The 17,126-nt window shown below is 40.3% G+C and overlaps 1 protein-coding gene across 2 annotated transcripts; it reads left to right on the forward strand.

Annotated features, from left to right (window-relative positions):
- Nucleotides 1–2,408: 2,408 nt before the first annotated feature.
- Nucleotides 2,409–16,053, forward strand: LOC106608951 (lysophosphatidic acid receptor 6). Of its 2 annotated transcripts, XM_045721843.1 has the most exons (7): nt 2,409–2,711; nt 6,877–6,965; nt 9,127–9,259; nt 14,052–14,207; nt 14,313–14,511; nt 14,896–15,222; nt 15,334–16,053. In XM_045721843.1, exons 3-7 carry the CDS (start codon nt 9,154–9,156, stop codon nt 15,479–15,481), a joined length of 936 nt encoding a protein of 311 aa, XP_045577799.1. In that variant the 5' UTR covers nt 2,409–2,711; nt 6,877–6,965; nt 9,127–9,153; the 3' UTR covers nt 15,482–16,053. The 2 variants fall into 2 exon arrangements, with proteins under 2 accessions (XP_045577799.1, XP_014062678.2); XM_014207203.2 differs by lacking the exon at nt 6,877–6,965 and having other exon boundaries at nt 2,415–2,711.
- Nucleotides 16,054–17,126: the final 1,073 nt, after the last annotated feature.

The following is a 17,126-nucleotide window of genomic DNA, read 5'->3' on the forward strand; positions in this document are numbered from 1 at the left end:
TACAACGACTGCAATTAGAAGGCATCATGTTAATGTTACTTAGCTTCGGCTGTTTGAAGTCCTGACGAACCATGTCCAGATAAAACCTCCGGGGTGAAAAAGTTGAATGAAAAAAGTTGAGTGAGGGAAAAAGTAAAAATATACGGTAATGAAAAAGTAAAAAAACGTCAGGTAGCAAAGTAAGATCGGCAACAAAACGCACAGCAGCGTAAACAAGTCTGCAAGTTGTGACCGGAAACTTTGCTTTGTGTTGTAGTCACGACAGCCAAAGATATATAGTTAAGCAAACTTTACTAGGCATGTTGTCAACCAGCACATGAATCAAGTAATTAACAACTGGTTTCCCTTTCCTGTGTGACATCAATATGAGTAACATCAATATTGCTACATGTTCTCTTTTTATTTCTTCTTTTTTTACAACAAAGGCAGACTCCACCTAACTTTGGCTTGTAGTCCATGTCTGCAATAAACTGGAATGTGAACTGAATGTTTGTTTACTGTCTCTGACTGTCCATTAATTATTATAATTTTTTACCTTCACACAAATTCTTTCAGGTGTATAGGTCTTCAGATGGCCCTACCAGACCTTGTGTGGGGAGTGTTGATTACATCAGGTGCTTGACCTGAGATGTTTTGGATTTTCTTGTTGAGGTGCAGCGTTCACCTCTAGGTTGTGTTCAGCACCCTGCTGGACATCAGCTGGTGCTCTGTTTACTGGCTCTGTGCCAGGCTCCTCAACAGTGGGAAAATCCTCCTCTATTTCTCTGCTCTTCCTCAGGTGTCGCCTGTTCCTCCTGAAGACTTGTCTCTGTTCTGTCTTCACCTCGTAGGACCTTTGCTCCACAGGTCTGACTACTGTGGCCCTCTACCACCACTGTTTCTGTCCTGTGAGTGGCTGAACTCTCACCCTGTCATCTCGTTGCAGCTCTGTGAGATCTTTAGCAGATGTGTCGTAGTATTTTGCCTGTTTCTGTTGTCTTTCTTTGAACTTCTCCAGCTGACAGTTTGCCATCACCGGTCTCAGAAGATTTTCACTCATTATAAGTAGTGTCTTTGTACGTCTTCCAATGAGCACCTGTAAACGCGGCACTTTTTCAAACTGCCGCCTGGGATGTATTCTTCATTTACATCGATGAGATCCAGGTTCTTTTGAGTACCGCTACCACCATGTTTAAATATGATTTGTGTTGTAGTCACGACAGACAAAGATATATAGTTAAGCAAACTTTACTAGGCATGTTGTTAACCAGCACATTAATCAAGTAAGTAACAACTGGTTTCCGTTTCCTGTGTAACATCAATATGAGTAACATCAATATTGCTACACAAGCTACATACAAACAGAAAGCAGCTATAATAACAGTTAGCTAGTGTCAAGAGAATTTTCAATCCCAATGATGATAACTAATAATCATTTAAGCTTTGACTAATTCCCCGAGGTTTGTAAGACCCTGGGTTTAATAATAATTAGTCAAAGCCTCAGATTCTGCAAAAGGTGTGTAGTTTACTCAGAGAACGTTCTAAAGTCAACCAAAATTTGTCTTTATAACCCCCTCTATGCACACGCACGCACGCACGCACGCAGGCAGACAGACTGACAGACATCATTTTTCTACCAGCCATGGCAGTTTCTTGCCATTCCATTCCTCCCCAGATAAGAGAGGCCTTGGAAGGGCCCTCCTGTTGTCAGGTCATGTGTAGTCTACCAGCCTCTGTTTTCTCAACAATACATTTCTCCCTCTTAACTTGTCCCACATTACCACATAGTAATACAATGGTCTAGTCACACATATTATGGAATTATGACTCTTAACACATTTCATACATCTATATGATTTCAGGGTGGAATCCTTTAGTCATTACTTTAAACATATAAATTCCTTTCTCAGCTAGCTAGATAAACAGAAAGCAGAGCTAGCAAACTTAAATAAAACTGGCTGAGGAAAATACAGTAAGTAGCTAGCAATGTCAATAAATAATTAATCTAAAAACAGATTCAATGATTTATTCCTGTTTAACTATATTTTCTTATATGAAGACAAATATATATAGTAAAGAAATAGTGTTCTCTTTCCAATCTTTTTGGTCCTCTGGAGCAGCAGGTAGCCGGTTATCACTGTCAAAATCACTGTCTTTTGCGCAACAGAAGTTAGAACTCATCGAATCCCATTGTGACGTAGAGAGGGACACTATTTGGCCGGGGGACATTATTTGACATGACAGGCCCTTGATAGGAACCGTTCCCACGGGGGGCCAGCACAGAAAAAAAAAAAAAAATGTATGAAATGTATGCATTCACCACTGTAAGTCGCTCTGGATAAGAGCGTCTGCTAAAATGACTAAAAAATGTAAAAAAGAGGCTGTGTGTGTGTGAATGCATTGAGAGCTTCCCCTTATAAACGCAGAAAAGAAACAGTCAATAATGTCACAGACAGAGACCTACATTTACAACACAGATATAGTGTGAGAGAAGAATGAGAGAAGGTATGGAAAAAGAGAGCAGACAGAGGCAGAGAAAAAAAGAAGAGAGCGACGGAGAGAGAAAACAAGAAGAGAGATTGAGAGAGGGACTACTCCTTCTTTGCAGACTGATGATTCAGACCTTGTCTGCAGTTCAGAGAGATAAGAGAGAGGAACCAAGGTATCGCTATTTACTGTAGATCTCAAGAATTTCAGAAAGAGAATCTACCACTCACAGATTCATCAAACAGGTGAGTTCCATTACATGCAATCACTATTAGCTGTGTATGACTATAGTATTTGTATGTACCAACATCATATTCGCTCAACACTGGTACTGTATGCTTCCAAACATCAATGATACTTTGTAACTGCATCAATAACTGCAGCATCAATAACTGCAGATGAGGTAGAATGATACATTCATCTGTGTGTGTTTTTGTGTTGATACTACTGAATGTGTGTGTGTGTGTGTGTGTGTGTGTGTGTGTATGTATGTATGTATGTATGTATGTATGTATGTATGTATGTATGTATATGTGTGTGTGTGTGTGTGTGTGTGTATTTACATTACAGTATAGGTGATGAGAGAAAGAGAAAGAGAAAAAGTCAGAGTGAAAAGATGAAATGACTTGACAGATAAACATCTCTTTATTCGCTACAGTTACAGATACCATTGCAATGGAGAGTGAAGTGACTGAATATGCAAAAGTAGACTTGAGTAAAATGTGCCAAACAGACAGTAAAATATACAATCTAGACCAGGGATCAGCAACTAGATTCAGCCGTGGACCGATCTTTTCTTGAGCGGACCGTCAGGGGGCTGGAACATAATTACACATTATTTGTGACTGCAAATTGACCACAAGATGCCCAAACAGATATATAATGTTTGACTAAAGCATAATCATTTCAAACCTCGCTTACATTTGTATACAATCATGTCGTGTCTCTCTATTATGCGTGGGAATACTTTGGAACAGATTTCTTAAATTAAATCACTTGGAGCTGATTTCCTGGTGTTTTTTTTTGTCTTTTATGTCCAAAAATGAAAACACCCAAAATGTTATTTTAATAAAACCATACGAATTCGGGGGCCAAATTCCCCCTGCGGGCTGCCAGTTGGGCAACCCTGATCTAGACCATAGAAAACAATTACATCTTGGCTACAATGAAATTAAATAGATTTTCAAAAAATATACATACTAGGAGACATAGCATATCAACAAGTTACGTTTCTCAACTGTTTTGCAAAGCTATAGCAGTCATGTAGTGTCTGCTCATGCTTTACAGCTTTCACTGTAGTAAGAATGCCTTTTTGTTCCTCTTTGGTAAATGCAATAACCTATTTAAATATTACACGGAGTGTACAAAACATAAAGATCACCTTTCTAATGAGTTTCCCTCAGAACAGCCTCAATTTGTCAGGGCATGGACTCTACAAGGTGTCGAAAGCGTTCCACAGGGATGCTGGCCCATGTTGACTCCAATGCTTCCCACATTTGTGTCAAGTTGGCTGCAGTTCTTGACACAAAGCAGTGCACCTGGCACCTACTACCACACCCCGTTCAAAAGCACTTAAATCTTTTGTTGCGTTTATGTATTTTGTTTTGTTGCTTTTTGTGCTATTGCGCTGTCTGCGTGCTACGTGTTGCTTGTTTTATGTTGCTCTGCATGCGATCACTGCTCATTGTTTGTCTGTATTGTTATTGTAATTGTTGTTAATAACCTGTCCAGGGACTGTGGTTGAAAATTAGCCGGCTGGCTAAAACCAGCACTTTTACTGAAATGTTAATTAACGTGCACTGTACCTGTAAAAATACAAATAAACTCTTGCCCATTCACCCTCTGAAAGGCACACATACACAATCCATGATTCAATTATCTCAAGGCTTAAAAATCCTTCTTTAATCCTCCCTTTCATCTACACTGGTTTAAGTGGATTTAACACGTGACATCAATAAGGGATCATAGCTTTCATCTGGATTCACCTGGTCAGTCTGTGGATATGGCACTGTATCTATCAGGGGGAAATCTTTGCAGCGTTAAATAATGACTTCGGGCATCCCGAGTGGAGCAGCGGTCTAAGGCACTGCAGTGCTTGAGGCGTCACTACAGATCTGGGTTCGAGCGAGCTGCGACCAGGAGACCCATGAGGCGACGCAGGTTATTCCTCCGACACATTGGTGCGACTGGCTTCCGGGTTCAACGAGCAGTGTGTCAAGAAGCAGTGCAGTTTGGCAGGGTCTTGTTTTGGAGGACGCATGTCTCTCAACCTTCGCCTCTCCCGAGTCCGTACGGGAGTTGCAGCAATGGGACAAGACTGTAACTACCAATTGGATTTATGAAAGTTGGGGAGAAAAAGCCAGACTAACCGGTGCCCCCGCACATTGACTCTGTACCGGTACCACCTGTATATAGCCTTGCTACTGTTATTTTCCCTGTCATTTTACTTTTTCTTTACTTATCTATTGTTTACCAAATACCTATTGCACTGTTGGTTAGGGCTTGTAAGTAAGCATTTCACTATTCTACGCACGTAACAAATACATTTTGATTTGAAGAATAATAAATCTAATTAATATGACTTCCTCCCTGACTGACGGGCTGTTCAGCATCCTGATTTCATCATCTTGGCAGCTAGACTCTTTGTATTCAAAACTAACAACAGTGAAAATAGATGTGCGTCCCAAATGGCATGATATTCCCAACATAGTGCACTAATTTTGACCAGATCCCTGGTAGCGCACTATAAATGGCATAGGATGTCATTTGGGTAGCAGACTTTGTCTAGTGTCGATCAGACGGGTATCCTATGAAACAGGTTTGAGGAGTTAGCGAGGTAACTTTGGTCACCTTTGAGTTCAACTCGGGATAACAAGTCATACAAAAGTGGCTCACCTTTTAGCCAGGTCAATTTCTATGGCAACGAATCCTTCAGAACTAACCTGCTCTGAGGCAGGCTTACTCACGGCTAACTCCACTTACCCTGAATGAAATGACTGAGCCGCGAGTTGAGGACCAATGAAATCAGATTCCAACCCTTCAGCAAAGATTGCGTCATCATCCCCTTCCTTTGAAGGAGACGACTGAACGAATATCTTATTAATCAAACGTTTTTTGTGTGTTTAAAAATAGTCATGTTAAAATAATCACATTAAACATGTAATATTGACAGAATGCATTTCGAACTTCATGCAATGTAACACTTGTATGACTTAATACAAAATAAATATAAATAGGAGTGGGAAAACGGTTCTTGTTCATTGATAAGCACACCAAACCACACTAAAGACGACATTAACGATAAGTAATCAAATAAAGATGGCACTTCTAAAAGCCTATTTCACACCATAGCTTGCTGAATTTGAAAGATAACTTTTCTTTCATTTTGATCCCGGGCCGTGACCCCACTCTCCGAGGGTGTCTCAGGAGGAGTTGGGATAGCAAAAACACATTTCCATTTCACACCTCACACTCATATAGGTTACCCACGTGTACATGCAGTGAAACTGGACAAATATAAGTACCCCCTATTTGACTTTTTGGGGATTGATGCATTGTCTAACTGTAGAGTTCAGCATTCGACTAGCCATGTGCGACATGCACGAGCAGTTCCAAGCCTTCTAGAGTTAGTGGCAGGTGGACGAGCAATAACAACCGTCAAAGTATGGATGAAGCCTGAGCTGGAATGTCAAGCTAACTGAAGCTGGTTAGGTTTAGAAACCCCTGAGTAGATCTAGTTTGCTTCGTGGGATACGCCTCTGGGGATACAAATGAATACACAAAAAATACACAGACAGACTGTTGGGGAAATGGAGCCTCTTTCACAATAACTCTGTAAAAGACCAGTACATTCTACTTGTAAAAAAGGTGCTTTGAAGAAGTGTAAGAGAGGGAGATGGTGGGATAAATAGGAAAATAGATAGACAGAAATTGAAAGAGAAAGACGTAGAAGAGGGAGAGAGATATACAGTTGAAGTCGGAAGTTTACATACATGCAAGCCTCCCCCTTTTTCCTCCAAACATAACGATGGTCATTATGGCCAAACAGTTATAGTTTTGTTTCATCAGACCAGAGGACATTTCTCCAAAAAGAACGATCTTTGTCCACATGTGCAGTTGCAAACCGTAGTCTGGCTTTTTAATGGCGGTTTTGGAGCAGTGGCTTCTTCCTTGGTGAGCGGCCTTTCAAGTTATGTGGATATAGGACTCGTTTAACTGTGGATATAGATACATTTGTACCTGTTTACCCCAGCATCTTCACAAGGTCCTTTGCTGTTGTACTGGGATTGATTTGCACTTTTTCACACCAAAGTACGTTCATCTCTAGGAGACAGAACACGCTCCTTCCTGAGCGGTATGATGGCTGCGTGGTGCCATGGTGTTTATACTTGCGTACTATTGTTTGTACAGATGAACGTGATACCTTCAGGCGTTTGGAAATTTCTCCCAAGGATGAACCAGACTTGTGGAGGTCTACAATAGAGGCACTGAGTTTGAAGGTAGGCCTTGAAATACATCCACAGGCACACCTCCAACTGACTCAAATGATGTCAATTAGCCTATCAGAAGCTTCTAAAGCCATGATATAATTTTCTCAATTGTTGGAAAAATTACTTGTGTCATGCACAAAGTAAATGTCCTAACCGATTTGCCAAAACTATAGTTTCCTGTTGAGGACAGACGTTCCACTAGCGGAACGCCTAGCCAACATCCAATGGAACAGCATGGCACGAAATACAAAACCTCAAAAATCGAATAATTTCAATTTCTCAAACATACGACTATTTTACACAATTTTAAAGATACACTTCTCCTTAATCCAACCACATTGTCCGATTTCAAAAAGGCTTTACAGCGAAAGCAAAACATTAGGTTATGTTAGGAGAGTACATAGACAAAGATAACCACACAACCATTTTACAAGCAAGGATATATGTCACAAAAACCCAAAACACAGCTAAATGAAGCACTAACCTTTGACGATCTTCATCAGATGACACTCCTAGGACATCATGTTACACAATACATGTATGTTTTGTTCGATAAAGTTCATATTTATATCCAAAAACAGCATTTTACATTGGCGCGTGATGTTCAGAAAATGTATTCCCGCTAAAAACTTCCTGTGAATTTACAAAAATACTCATCATAAACGTTGACAAAATACATAACAGTTATTTTAAGAATTATAGATACAGTACTCCTTTATGCAACCGCTGTGTCAGATTTTAAAATAGCTTTACGGAGAAAGCTAATATTTCAATATTCTGAGTACATAGCTCGCCATCACAGCAAGCTATACAGACACCCGCCAAGTTCGGGGTCACCTAAACTCAGAATTAGTATTATAAATATTTTCTTACCTTTGCTGATCTTCGTCAGAATGCACTCCCAGGACTGCTACTTCCACAAGAAATGTTGTTTTTGTTCGAAATAATCCATATTTATGTCCAAATACCTCCGTTTTGTTCGTGCGTTCAGGTCACTATCCAAAGGCATACCGCGCGAGCGCAATTCGAGACACAAAAAGTCAAAATGTTCCATTACCGTACTTAGAAGCATGTCAAACGTTGTTTAAAATCAATCTTTATGGTATTTTTAACGTAAAAATGCGATAATATTCCAACCGGACAATAGCGTATTCATTCAAGGAGAAAAAGAAGGAACAGCGCGCTCGCGCATATCCAATCTTTGTCCCCAGGCAGTCCACTCAGTGACTGAGCTCCTATTATCTGCCCAGTGACAGGAGAATGCTCAAACAACTTTCTGAAGGCTTTTGACAGCCAATGGAAGCCTTAGGCAGTGCAAGTCACCCCACAGATACTGTAGTTTCGAAAGGGACTAGAAAGAAGAACTACAATTCTCAGATCCTCCACTTCTTGGTTGAATTTTTCTCAGGTTTTTGCCTGCCGTATGAGTTCTGTTATACTCACAGACACCATTCAAATAGTTTTAGAAACTTCAGAGTGTTTTCTATCCAAATCTACTAATTATATGCATATTCTAGTTTCTGGGAAAGAGTAGTAACCAGTTTAATTTGGGTATGTTTTTTCGTCCGGCCGTGAAAATACTGCCCCCTATCCTCAACAGGTTTTAAGAAGAAATTTGTGGAGTGGTTGAAAAACGAGTTTTAATGACTCCAACCTAAGTGTATGTAAACTTCCGACATCAACTGTATATACACATATGACATTTGAAATCTATTATTTTGGAACTTCTGTGAGTGTAATGTTACCTGATAATTTTTATTGTTTATTTCCTTTTTGTTTATTATCTACTTCACCTGCTTTGGCAATGTTAACATACGTTTCCCATGCCAATAAAGCCCTTGAATTGAATTGAATTGAATTGAGAGACAGAGAAGACTTTCACACCTCTCTGCTGTGGAGTGATGCTTACGAAACAACTAACTGTATTGGTTTTGACACAACTGGTTAATAGGGGACTACAGATTCTTCAGAGGAAATGGTGGTGGTTGTGGTAGAGCTAGTTCAAAGGAAACAGTTTGATCTTGCTCTCTTTGTATCTTTCTTGCCTCTCTTTCCTGTCCTCCTGACGCAACATAATTCACATATAAGTAGCAGGAAACCAGCCATGTCCACATGTAACTGACATTCTCGCTCTCTCTCACTATCTCCCGCACGCTCTCCCCCTCTGCAGAAAAGCACCACCAAAGACGAGGTAACCATGACCATCAACACCACCCATAACTGCACCGAGTCCCAGATTAACCTTATTTTCGTGGGGGTCTACGCCATTGTCTTCACCGTCGGCCTCTTCCTCAATCTCACAGGTACAAGGAGAGAACATACTCAACTCTTACCCTCTTGCATAAAGAAATAAAAGGGTGCTTGGAGCCAACAATCTATCACATCAAAACTGAAGCCTCCTCGGGTCATATGTATCAGGCGTCTCAGAATGGATCTACTGTAGGATCAGGCCCTCCCCATCCATGTATTCTTATTCATTGTGATCTGAAATGCAAAACTGATCCTAAATCAGCCCTCCTTCTCGGAGACACTTGATACAGTGCATTCTGAAAATATTCAGACCCCTTGACTTTTGACATTTTGTTACTTTACAGCCTTTAAAAAAAAAAAGAATCCCTCATAAATCTACACACAATACTCCATAATGACAAAGCAAAACAGTTTTTTTTAATAATGTTTGCAAACTGAAATGTTACATTTCCATAAGCATTCAGACCCATGACTCAGTACTTTGGTGAAGCACCTTTGGCAGCGATTTCAACCTTGATTCTTCTTGGGTATGACGCTACAATCTTGGCACACCTGTATTTGGGGAGTTTCTCCCATTCTTCTCCGCAGATCCTCTCAAGCTCTGTCAGGTTGAATGGGAAGTGTTGCTGCACAGCTATTTTCAGGTCTCTCCAGAGATGTTTGATTGGGTTCAAGTCCGGGCTCTGGCTGGGCCACTCAAGGACATTCAGAGACTTGTCTCAAAGCCACTCCTGTTTTGTCTTGGCTGTGTGCTTAGGGCCATGGTCCTGTTGGAAGGTGAATCTTCGCCCCAGTCTGAAGTCCTGAGCGCTCTGGAGCAGGTTTTCATCAAGGATCTTTCTGTACATTGCTCAGTTCATCTATGCCTCGATCCTAACTAGTCTCCCAGTCCCTGCTGCTGAAAAACATCCCCACAGCATGATGCTGCCACCACCATGCTTCACCATAGGGATGGTGCCAGATTTCCTCCAGACGTGACGCTTGGCATTCAGGCCAAAGAGATCATCCGACCATAGAATCTTGTTTCTCATGGTCTGGGAGTCTTTAGGTGCCTTTTGGCAAACTCCAAGCGGGTTGTCATGTGCCTTTTACTGAGGAGTGGCTTCTGTCTGGTCACTCTACCATAAAGGCATGATTGGTGGAGTGCTGCAGAGATGGTTGTCCTTCTGGAAGGTTCTCCCATCTCCACAGAGGAACTCTAGAGCTCTGTCAGAGTGACCATCGGGTTCTTGGTCACCTCCCTGCCCAAACCCAGTTTGGCTGGACGGCCAGCTCTAGGAAGAGTCTCGGTGTTTCCAAACTTCCAAACTTCCATTTTAGAGTGATGGAGGCAACTGTGTTCTTGGGGACCTTCAATGCTGCAAAAATGTTTTGGTAACCTTCCCCAGATCTGTGCCTCAACACAATCATGTCTCAGAGCTCTACGGACAATTCCTTCAACCTCATGGCTTGGTTTTTGCTCTGACGTGCACTGTCAACTGTGGGACCTTATATAGACAGGTGTGTGCCTTTCCAAATCATGTAAAACATGTTTTCGCTTTGTCATTATGGGGTATTGTGTGTAGATTTCTGAGGATTTATTTTTTATTTGATCTATTTTAGAATAAGGCTCTAATGTAACAAAATGTGGGAAAAGTCAAAGGGTCTGAATACTGTAACTAATGTATTTTACAATAGTTTACAGTATCTTTTTTTAAGCTTCAGCTACCCTCAACCCCTCCCATCTATATCTGAAGACCATCTCGTTTTGATTTCTATTTGCCATATATTTTTAACTGCGCTGTTTCACAAAAGTTCAGAACCTTTTAATTCTCATAGTTTCTACAGATTGTAAATTAATGATAAACATTTTGCTCAACGTATTATATTATAATTGATCGATTGACTATGACTTTTAAAATCTTCCCGCTGTGCTATTTGCAGAGTTAGCTCCAGGTAAATGTTGCAATTCTTCAGCCATTCCTGAACCTTCGACCAAAAACAAGCTACATATGGACAGTACCAAAACAAATGATCTAATGATTGTCTCTTCGCAGCAAAATCTACAGAGCTGGTATGGTTGTATCCCCCATATATATAACATTCTATTGGTTGCAAAAATGTTGTATAATCATTTAAATTGGAAAATTCTAAGTTTTGAATCTGGCATCTTTTTGCGTATCAGCACATAAACCATGTGCCATCGAATCAGTACATCAAAAATCTCTTCCCATCTGTTTGCAATCTGTATGGCACAGCTGTCATTTTTTTGTCCTAAAATGACACTGGTATACATTTTTATTTAACACAATTTTATTTAACCAATTTTGGTTTTTAATGCAGGGCCAACAGACAAGTTCCTTACTTTTCCCCCTACCACTTGCCTCTTCCATTTTTGCGGTTATGCTGCAATTAGTTGGTTGTAATTTTGGGTAGAGGAGACATTTCCATATATTTTTGTTAGCTGCATGTGTGACATGACTTCACCAGTCCTCTTTATGATATAACTTACATAGATTATAACCTTTTTAATATTTTTTTCCCCAAAAAGTATGTTTTTTTAACAAGTAGTATATTTAACCATAATATTTGTTGTATTATTTGTTCTGTCTTTTCTGGTGGATTAAACTGAAATTACAATCAACTTTCTATGGCTTGTTTTAAAAATACAAATATTTTGGAGATTATTTAATTTTCAAATAGTGAAATATTATAAAGGGAAAAAGGCAACTATTGAACAAAGGTTGAGTCTTTCTTACTAATCTTCTAGAGAACTAGTTCGGATTTATGTATAACTTTTGTATGACTGCAGCCTTTACTGAGAGGTCTAATGCTTTAATATTTAATCATTTCTGCCCTCCCGAATTCATATTCATTATATAAATAGCCTATTTAATTTTGTCTTGGTTGCCATTCTAAATCAAATGAAATATTTTTTGCACATATCATTTAAAAAACAAGTTGCTAGGTATAGGCAAGGCCATAAGTAAATAGGTACACTGGAATATGACTAAAGAGTTAATCAGGGTGATATTTCCACAAATACAGGTATTTTCCTTTCCATGGTAACAAGATCTTATCTATTTTTGCTAACTTTCAAAAGGTACTGTAGTAAGATCATTTATTTATTTTGGGATTTGAATAATGAGTATGTCCACATCACCGTCAGACCATTTTATTGGTAAACTACACAGTAAAGTAAAAGTTAGATTTTTTTGTGATCCAATATGCAATATATAATTACACTTATCATAAATTTGGTTGTAATCCAGAAAGGTTAGAAAAAGTATTTAGATCCTCTATGAGGCTGTGGAGGAATCCAAATTGTGGATTTAAATGAAAACGTACAATGACACTTTTATTTTTAAGTCCTGGATTTCTAGCCCCTTGATATTATTGTTAGATCTCATTTTAATAGCTAACATTTTGTTGGCCATAATAAATAAATATGCTGATAGTGAACAACCTTGTTTTTCTCCTCTTGACAGTTTAATACTTTCTGAGAAGTAGCCATTATTTGATATTTCACACCTAGGGTTACTACACAGGTTGTATCACAACCGGCCGTGATTGGGAGTCCCATAGGGCGGTGCACAATTGGCCCAGCACCGTCATTGGGACGGCCTACACCGACCCAATGACGGTGTAGGCCGTCATTGTAAATAAGAATTTGTTCTTAACTGACTTGCCTACTTAAATAAAGGTTCAATAAAAAAATCTAAAAAGAAAAATGTAACCCATTGTTTAAGAGATTCTCCAAAATGGAAATATTCCAGGCATTTATAAATACATTTGAGTCAACATTATCAAAAGCCTTTTCAAAGTCAGCTATGTGAATACCAGGCCTGGTTTCCCAGATTTTTCATAGTGCTCTATTGTTTCCAGTACTTGTCTTATATTATCTCCAATGTATCGTCTATGTAAAAAACCTGTCTGATTAGGATGAACAATATCCGAAAAAAAAACTTTTTCATTCTATCCGCCATGCATTTTGCCACAATTGTATCACAGTGTTGTAAGGGGCCTCCATTTTTTTTAAATGGACTGGATCTTTATATTTACCACTTGGTCCTTTTTCACTAGTAATGAAATCAGACCTTGTTGAGTATCTGATAATCTACCATTTTTATAGGAGTGGTTAAAACGTGCTAATAACGGTCCTCTGCGTACATCGTAAAAGGTTTGGCATACCTCAACTGGTATGTCATCCAGCCCTGGAGTTTTCCCGGACTTAAAGGCTTTAATTGCATCAATAAGTTTCTCCTCTGTAATTTGGCCTTCACATGAGTCTTCCTGTACAACTGATATTGAATTGCATGGCCTCTAAAGGCACATTTAAAAGTGTCCCATACAGTAAGGGGATCTGCGGTACCTATGTTATGTCGGAAAACGTCAGTTATAAATTCTTCTGTCCTGGTTCAAAGCAAGTTAGCATCCAATAGGCTTTGATAAAATGTCCAATATCCTCTCCCATGTGGAAATTCTGTAAGAGTAAAGTATATGCCAATTACTTGATGGTCCGACCCTATTCTGTCCCATCAACAGTTTTCTTCAAAGGATTGTTTCTATAGAATAATAATAGGGAGCGCCAACTAAAGGCGTTACCTCTTTGCATCTACCCAGACCAAATGGATCACTGGGCCAGCCACTCTTAAACAGCACCTGGGCCAGCACAGGTGAAACACTTTCTGACTAACAAGATGGACAAGCCAGCACAGGTGTAACACATAGTGACTAGCAAGGTGACACCAATCGGTGCACCCCATATGCTAAATGGAAAAATCAAAGCCTGTAAAAATACAACCGCAGGACTCACTTGAGTTGCAATTTAAGCTTTTTTCCCATTTTCAATGCTCTACCTTACAGCACTGGTAGTCTTCTTCTGTTATACCAAGTTGTGGTCCCACACCATGGTCTACATGACAAACTTGGCCATCGCAGACCTCCTGCTGGTCCTCACTCTGCCCCTGAGGATCTACTACCATCTGGGCTTGTCCGGGTTACCTCAGGTCTTGTGTGAAGGTAATGGCTGGCTCGGTGTTGTTAACAGGGTTGGGGTCTATAACATGTAAATTTAGTCAAGTCAATTCTTATTTTTCTTCTTCTTCATTCATTAATTCATTTCAGGGATGGGCCTGGTTCTTCTGGTCAACATGTATGGCAGCATATTCCTCCTCACCTGCATGTGTTTCGACCGCTGCATGGCCGTGTGCCTACCCATGTTGTCCTGGGTCCAGGAGGGGCGTAAGAAAGCCCCGCTGGTCTGCCTTGGGGTGTGGCTGCTCACCGCAGGCGCCAGCCTCCCCATCTACATCTCCAAACGCAGGTATAGGATACAACTAGGGCCAAGAGTTTTTCCTGGTCAGGTTAACATGAGTGCTGGTGTAAGATCTGTTTAGCCTTTTAGATCACAATTAACAAGACTACATGGACAGGGGGGTACCTGATGCTAGTTCAGCACTCCTGCTCTGAAACGTTTTATGAATACAGGCCCTGGTCAGAGAGAACTCATGGCCCTATAACATCATGTCAGTCCTAAACGTGTTTTAATTTCTATAGCCCTGATATTCTCTCTTCTCTTTCTTTCTTTCTTTTCCTCTTTCTCTTTTTCTCTCCCTCTCCTTCTCTCCCTCTCCCCCTCTTTCCCTCTCTTTCTCTCTCTCTCCCCCCTCTCTCTCTCTCTGTACCCTCTCTCTCCCTCTCTCTTTAGAGAGGTGTCCAAGGACATCCAGGTCAATTGTTTCGGGAACCTCCCAGTCTACGCCATGCAGCCCATGGCGGTCGCCTCGACTTTAACCGTCGGCTTCGGCATCCCCTTATTGGTGATGTTAGTCTGTTCCTGGGCATTGATCCAGGCCATCACAAGGAGCTCCATAGCCCAAACAGACTTCATTGACTCTGGGAAGATTCAGAGGATGATCACCAGCAGCCTGGTGATATTCCTCACCTGTTTCCTGCCCTACCATGGGACTCTGGCCCTCCTCTATGTCCATAGGGAGGCGATAACATGCCCCCTTCTGGCAGCATACCACTATAGGTAGGTAGCTTTAGGTTTACTGTATCTATTTATTTTGTAAATGTCTTGTCTGTTATATTTGAATTAATATTACTTATTATTTTGTTATTAAAAATATTATTATTATTACAGCCTAATGGTGGCCTGTCTGAATGCCATGTTGGACCCACTAGCCTACTACTTCACAACAGAGACGTTCAGGAAGAAGATGGATAAGGATTCTGTCAGAACAGCTCTTAGGGGAGCAACAGGGGATCCAGAGGACCAGTCGATACTTTAAAGACGTTCCATCAAGGGCGTAACAGTTTCTTAAACATTAGGGGGATGGAGTCTAACATTTGGGCATTATGGATGTTCCCTGTAAACAGTCACAGCTCTGAGGGGATCAACACGAGGGGATCCAGAGGAACTGTCAATACCTAAAAGACTTTAAATAGTTCAAATGTGGAGTCTTTATAACAATTATGAATTTATAAAAGGATCCACAGGCATATGATTCTCATTGTACTTTTGTCCAATGAAGCCTTGTCTACAGAACTGCATCGGCGTTTGCAGATGTATTACACGAGGCTAAATGATGCAGTCCCAGGTGTCCGTGGCTCAAATGGTGTAGGAATCTACTGATTCCTGCTGGTTCTTTGCTTTTGGGAAACCATGTTTTGTTGACTTTTTAGCCTTTTACTGACATTGATTGGTTGATGAAGAGTAGCTAACTAAACTCCACTCCTTGGTAAAGGAAGTTTCTGATGAAATACACCAATGGAGTGGGGTAGACTGAGGCCAGGCTTTGTGTAATTCAGCTCCAACTACATCGATTCGCTCAAGGTCAATGCTTAAACATTTTTTAATTTATGAAATGCTTATCTTGTGTCTATGTTTGTACTCTGTAGTTGCGTGCCTTTCTTTGTTTTCTGAAATCCATGCTATTTCAAGAAACATTAATCAAATACAACCACCGACTGTTTGCTCAAAGATGGCAACTCAGCCCAAAGATGGCAACTCAGCCCAAATGCACATGCCAATTGAATCTCAACAAGGAACCGGTCGGTGGTTGGAAGCTTCCTTCACCATGAAGTGGAGTTTAGTCAGTTAGATAAAGAGTAGACCCAAGGTAATATGGAGAACCAGTTTGTGGCTTCCATGGACAGGATAGCTGGAGTCCAAAAAAATATATATTTGTATGTTGTGAATGTGCAACACGAACATTGACAAATTAACTGGTAGAGATGGCGTGAGATGTAGCCACTGAACAAACAGTGCCAATATATCCTCCAAACACCGGCTTCGAGGGCATTATCACTTTTATACAACGGGTTACCAACATATTCAAAGAATGATTTACATATTTTCATTAAAAAAAGTTATTTGGATTCATTTATTCATACTATTTCATCCTTCCACAAGATATAGTCCTGACACAAATCTAGGGTTGCTACCCAAGCCGGCTGATCTGTCACGGTTGTCGTAGGAAGAAGCGGACCAAAGTGCAGCGTGTGTGTTGTTCCACATTTTATTTATACTGTGAAACTATGCAATACATAAATAAACTGAATGCCAAAAACAACAAACCGTGACGCAGAGGTGAAACATACACTACTGAAACTTAATCTCCCACAAACCCAGGTGGAAAAAAACCCTACTTAAGTATGATCTCCAATTAGAGACAACAAGGACCAGCTGCCTCTAATTGGAGCTCATCCCAAACAAAACCAACATAGAAATACAAAACTAGAACATGAACATAGAAATACAAAACATAGAAAAACACCCCCTGTCACGCCCTGACCTACTCTACCATAGAAAATAACATCTTACTATGGTCAGGACGTGACACGATCGTTCGTTCTATCGGTTCGGTTGCTAGAGACGCGACCCAGTCGTTTAGTCTTTTTGTTCTGTATCTATGAACCCGACCCAGTTGTTCG

This window comes from Salmo salar, chromosome ssa07, assembly GCF_905237065.1.
Source record: "Salmo salar chromosome ssa07, Ssal_v3.1, whole genome shotgun sequence".
NCBI classification, from domain to species: Eukaryota; Metazoa; Chordata; class Actinopteri; order Salmoniformes; family Salmonidae; genus Salmo; species Salmo salar.

What these genes read in the sequence shown, in the direction of transcription:
- LOC106608951 (XM_045721843.1), top strand. Translation starts at nt 9,154, where the DNA reads ATGACCATCAACACCACCCATAACTGCACCGAGTCCCAGATTAACCTT. An exon ending in ATCTACATCTCCAAACGCAG is followed by an intron (nt 14,512 to 14,895) that starts GTATAGGATACA and finishes CTCTCTCTTTAG; the next exon opens with AGAGGTGTCCAAGGACATCC. An exon ending in CTGGCAGCATACCACTATAG is followed by an intron (nt 15,223 to 15,333) that starts GTAGGTAGCTTT and finishes TTATTATTACAG; the next exon opens with CCTAATGGTGGCCTGTCTGA.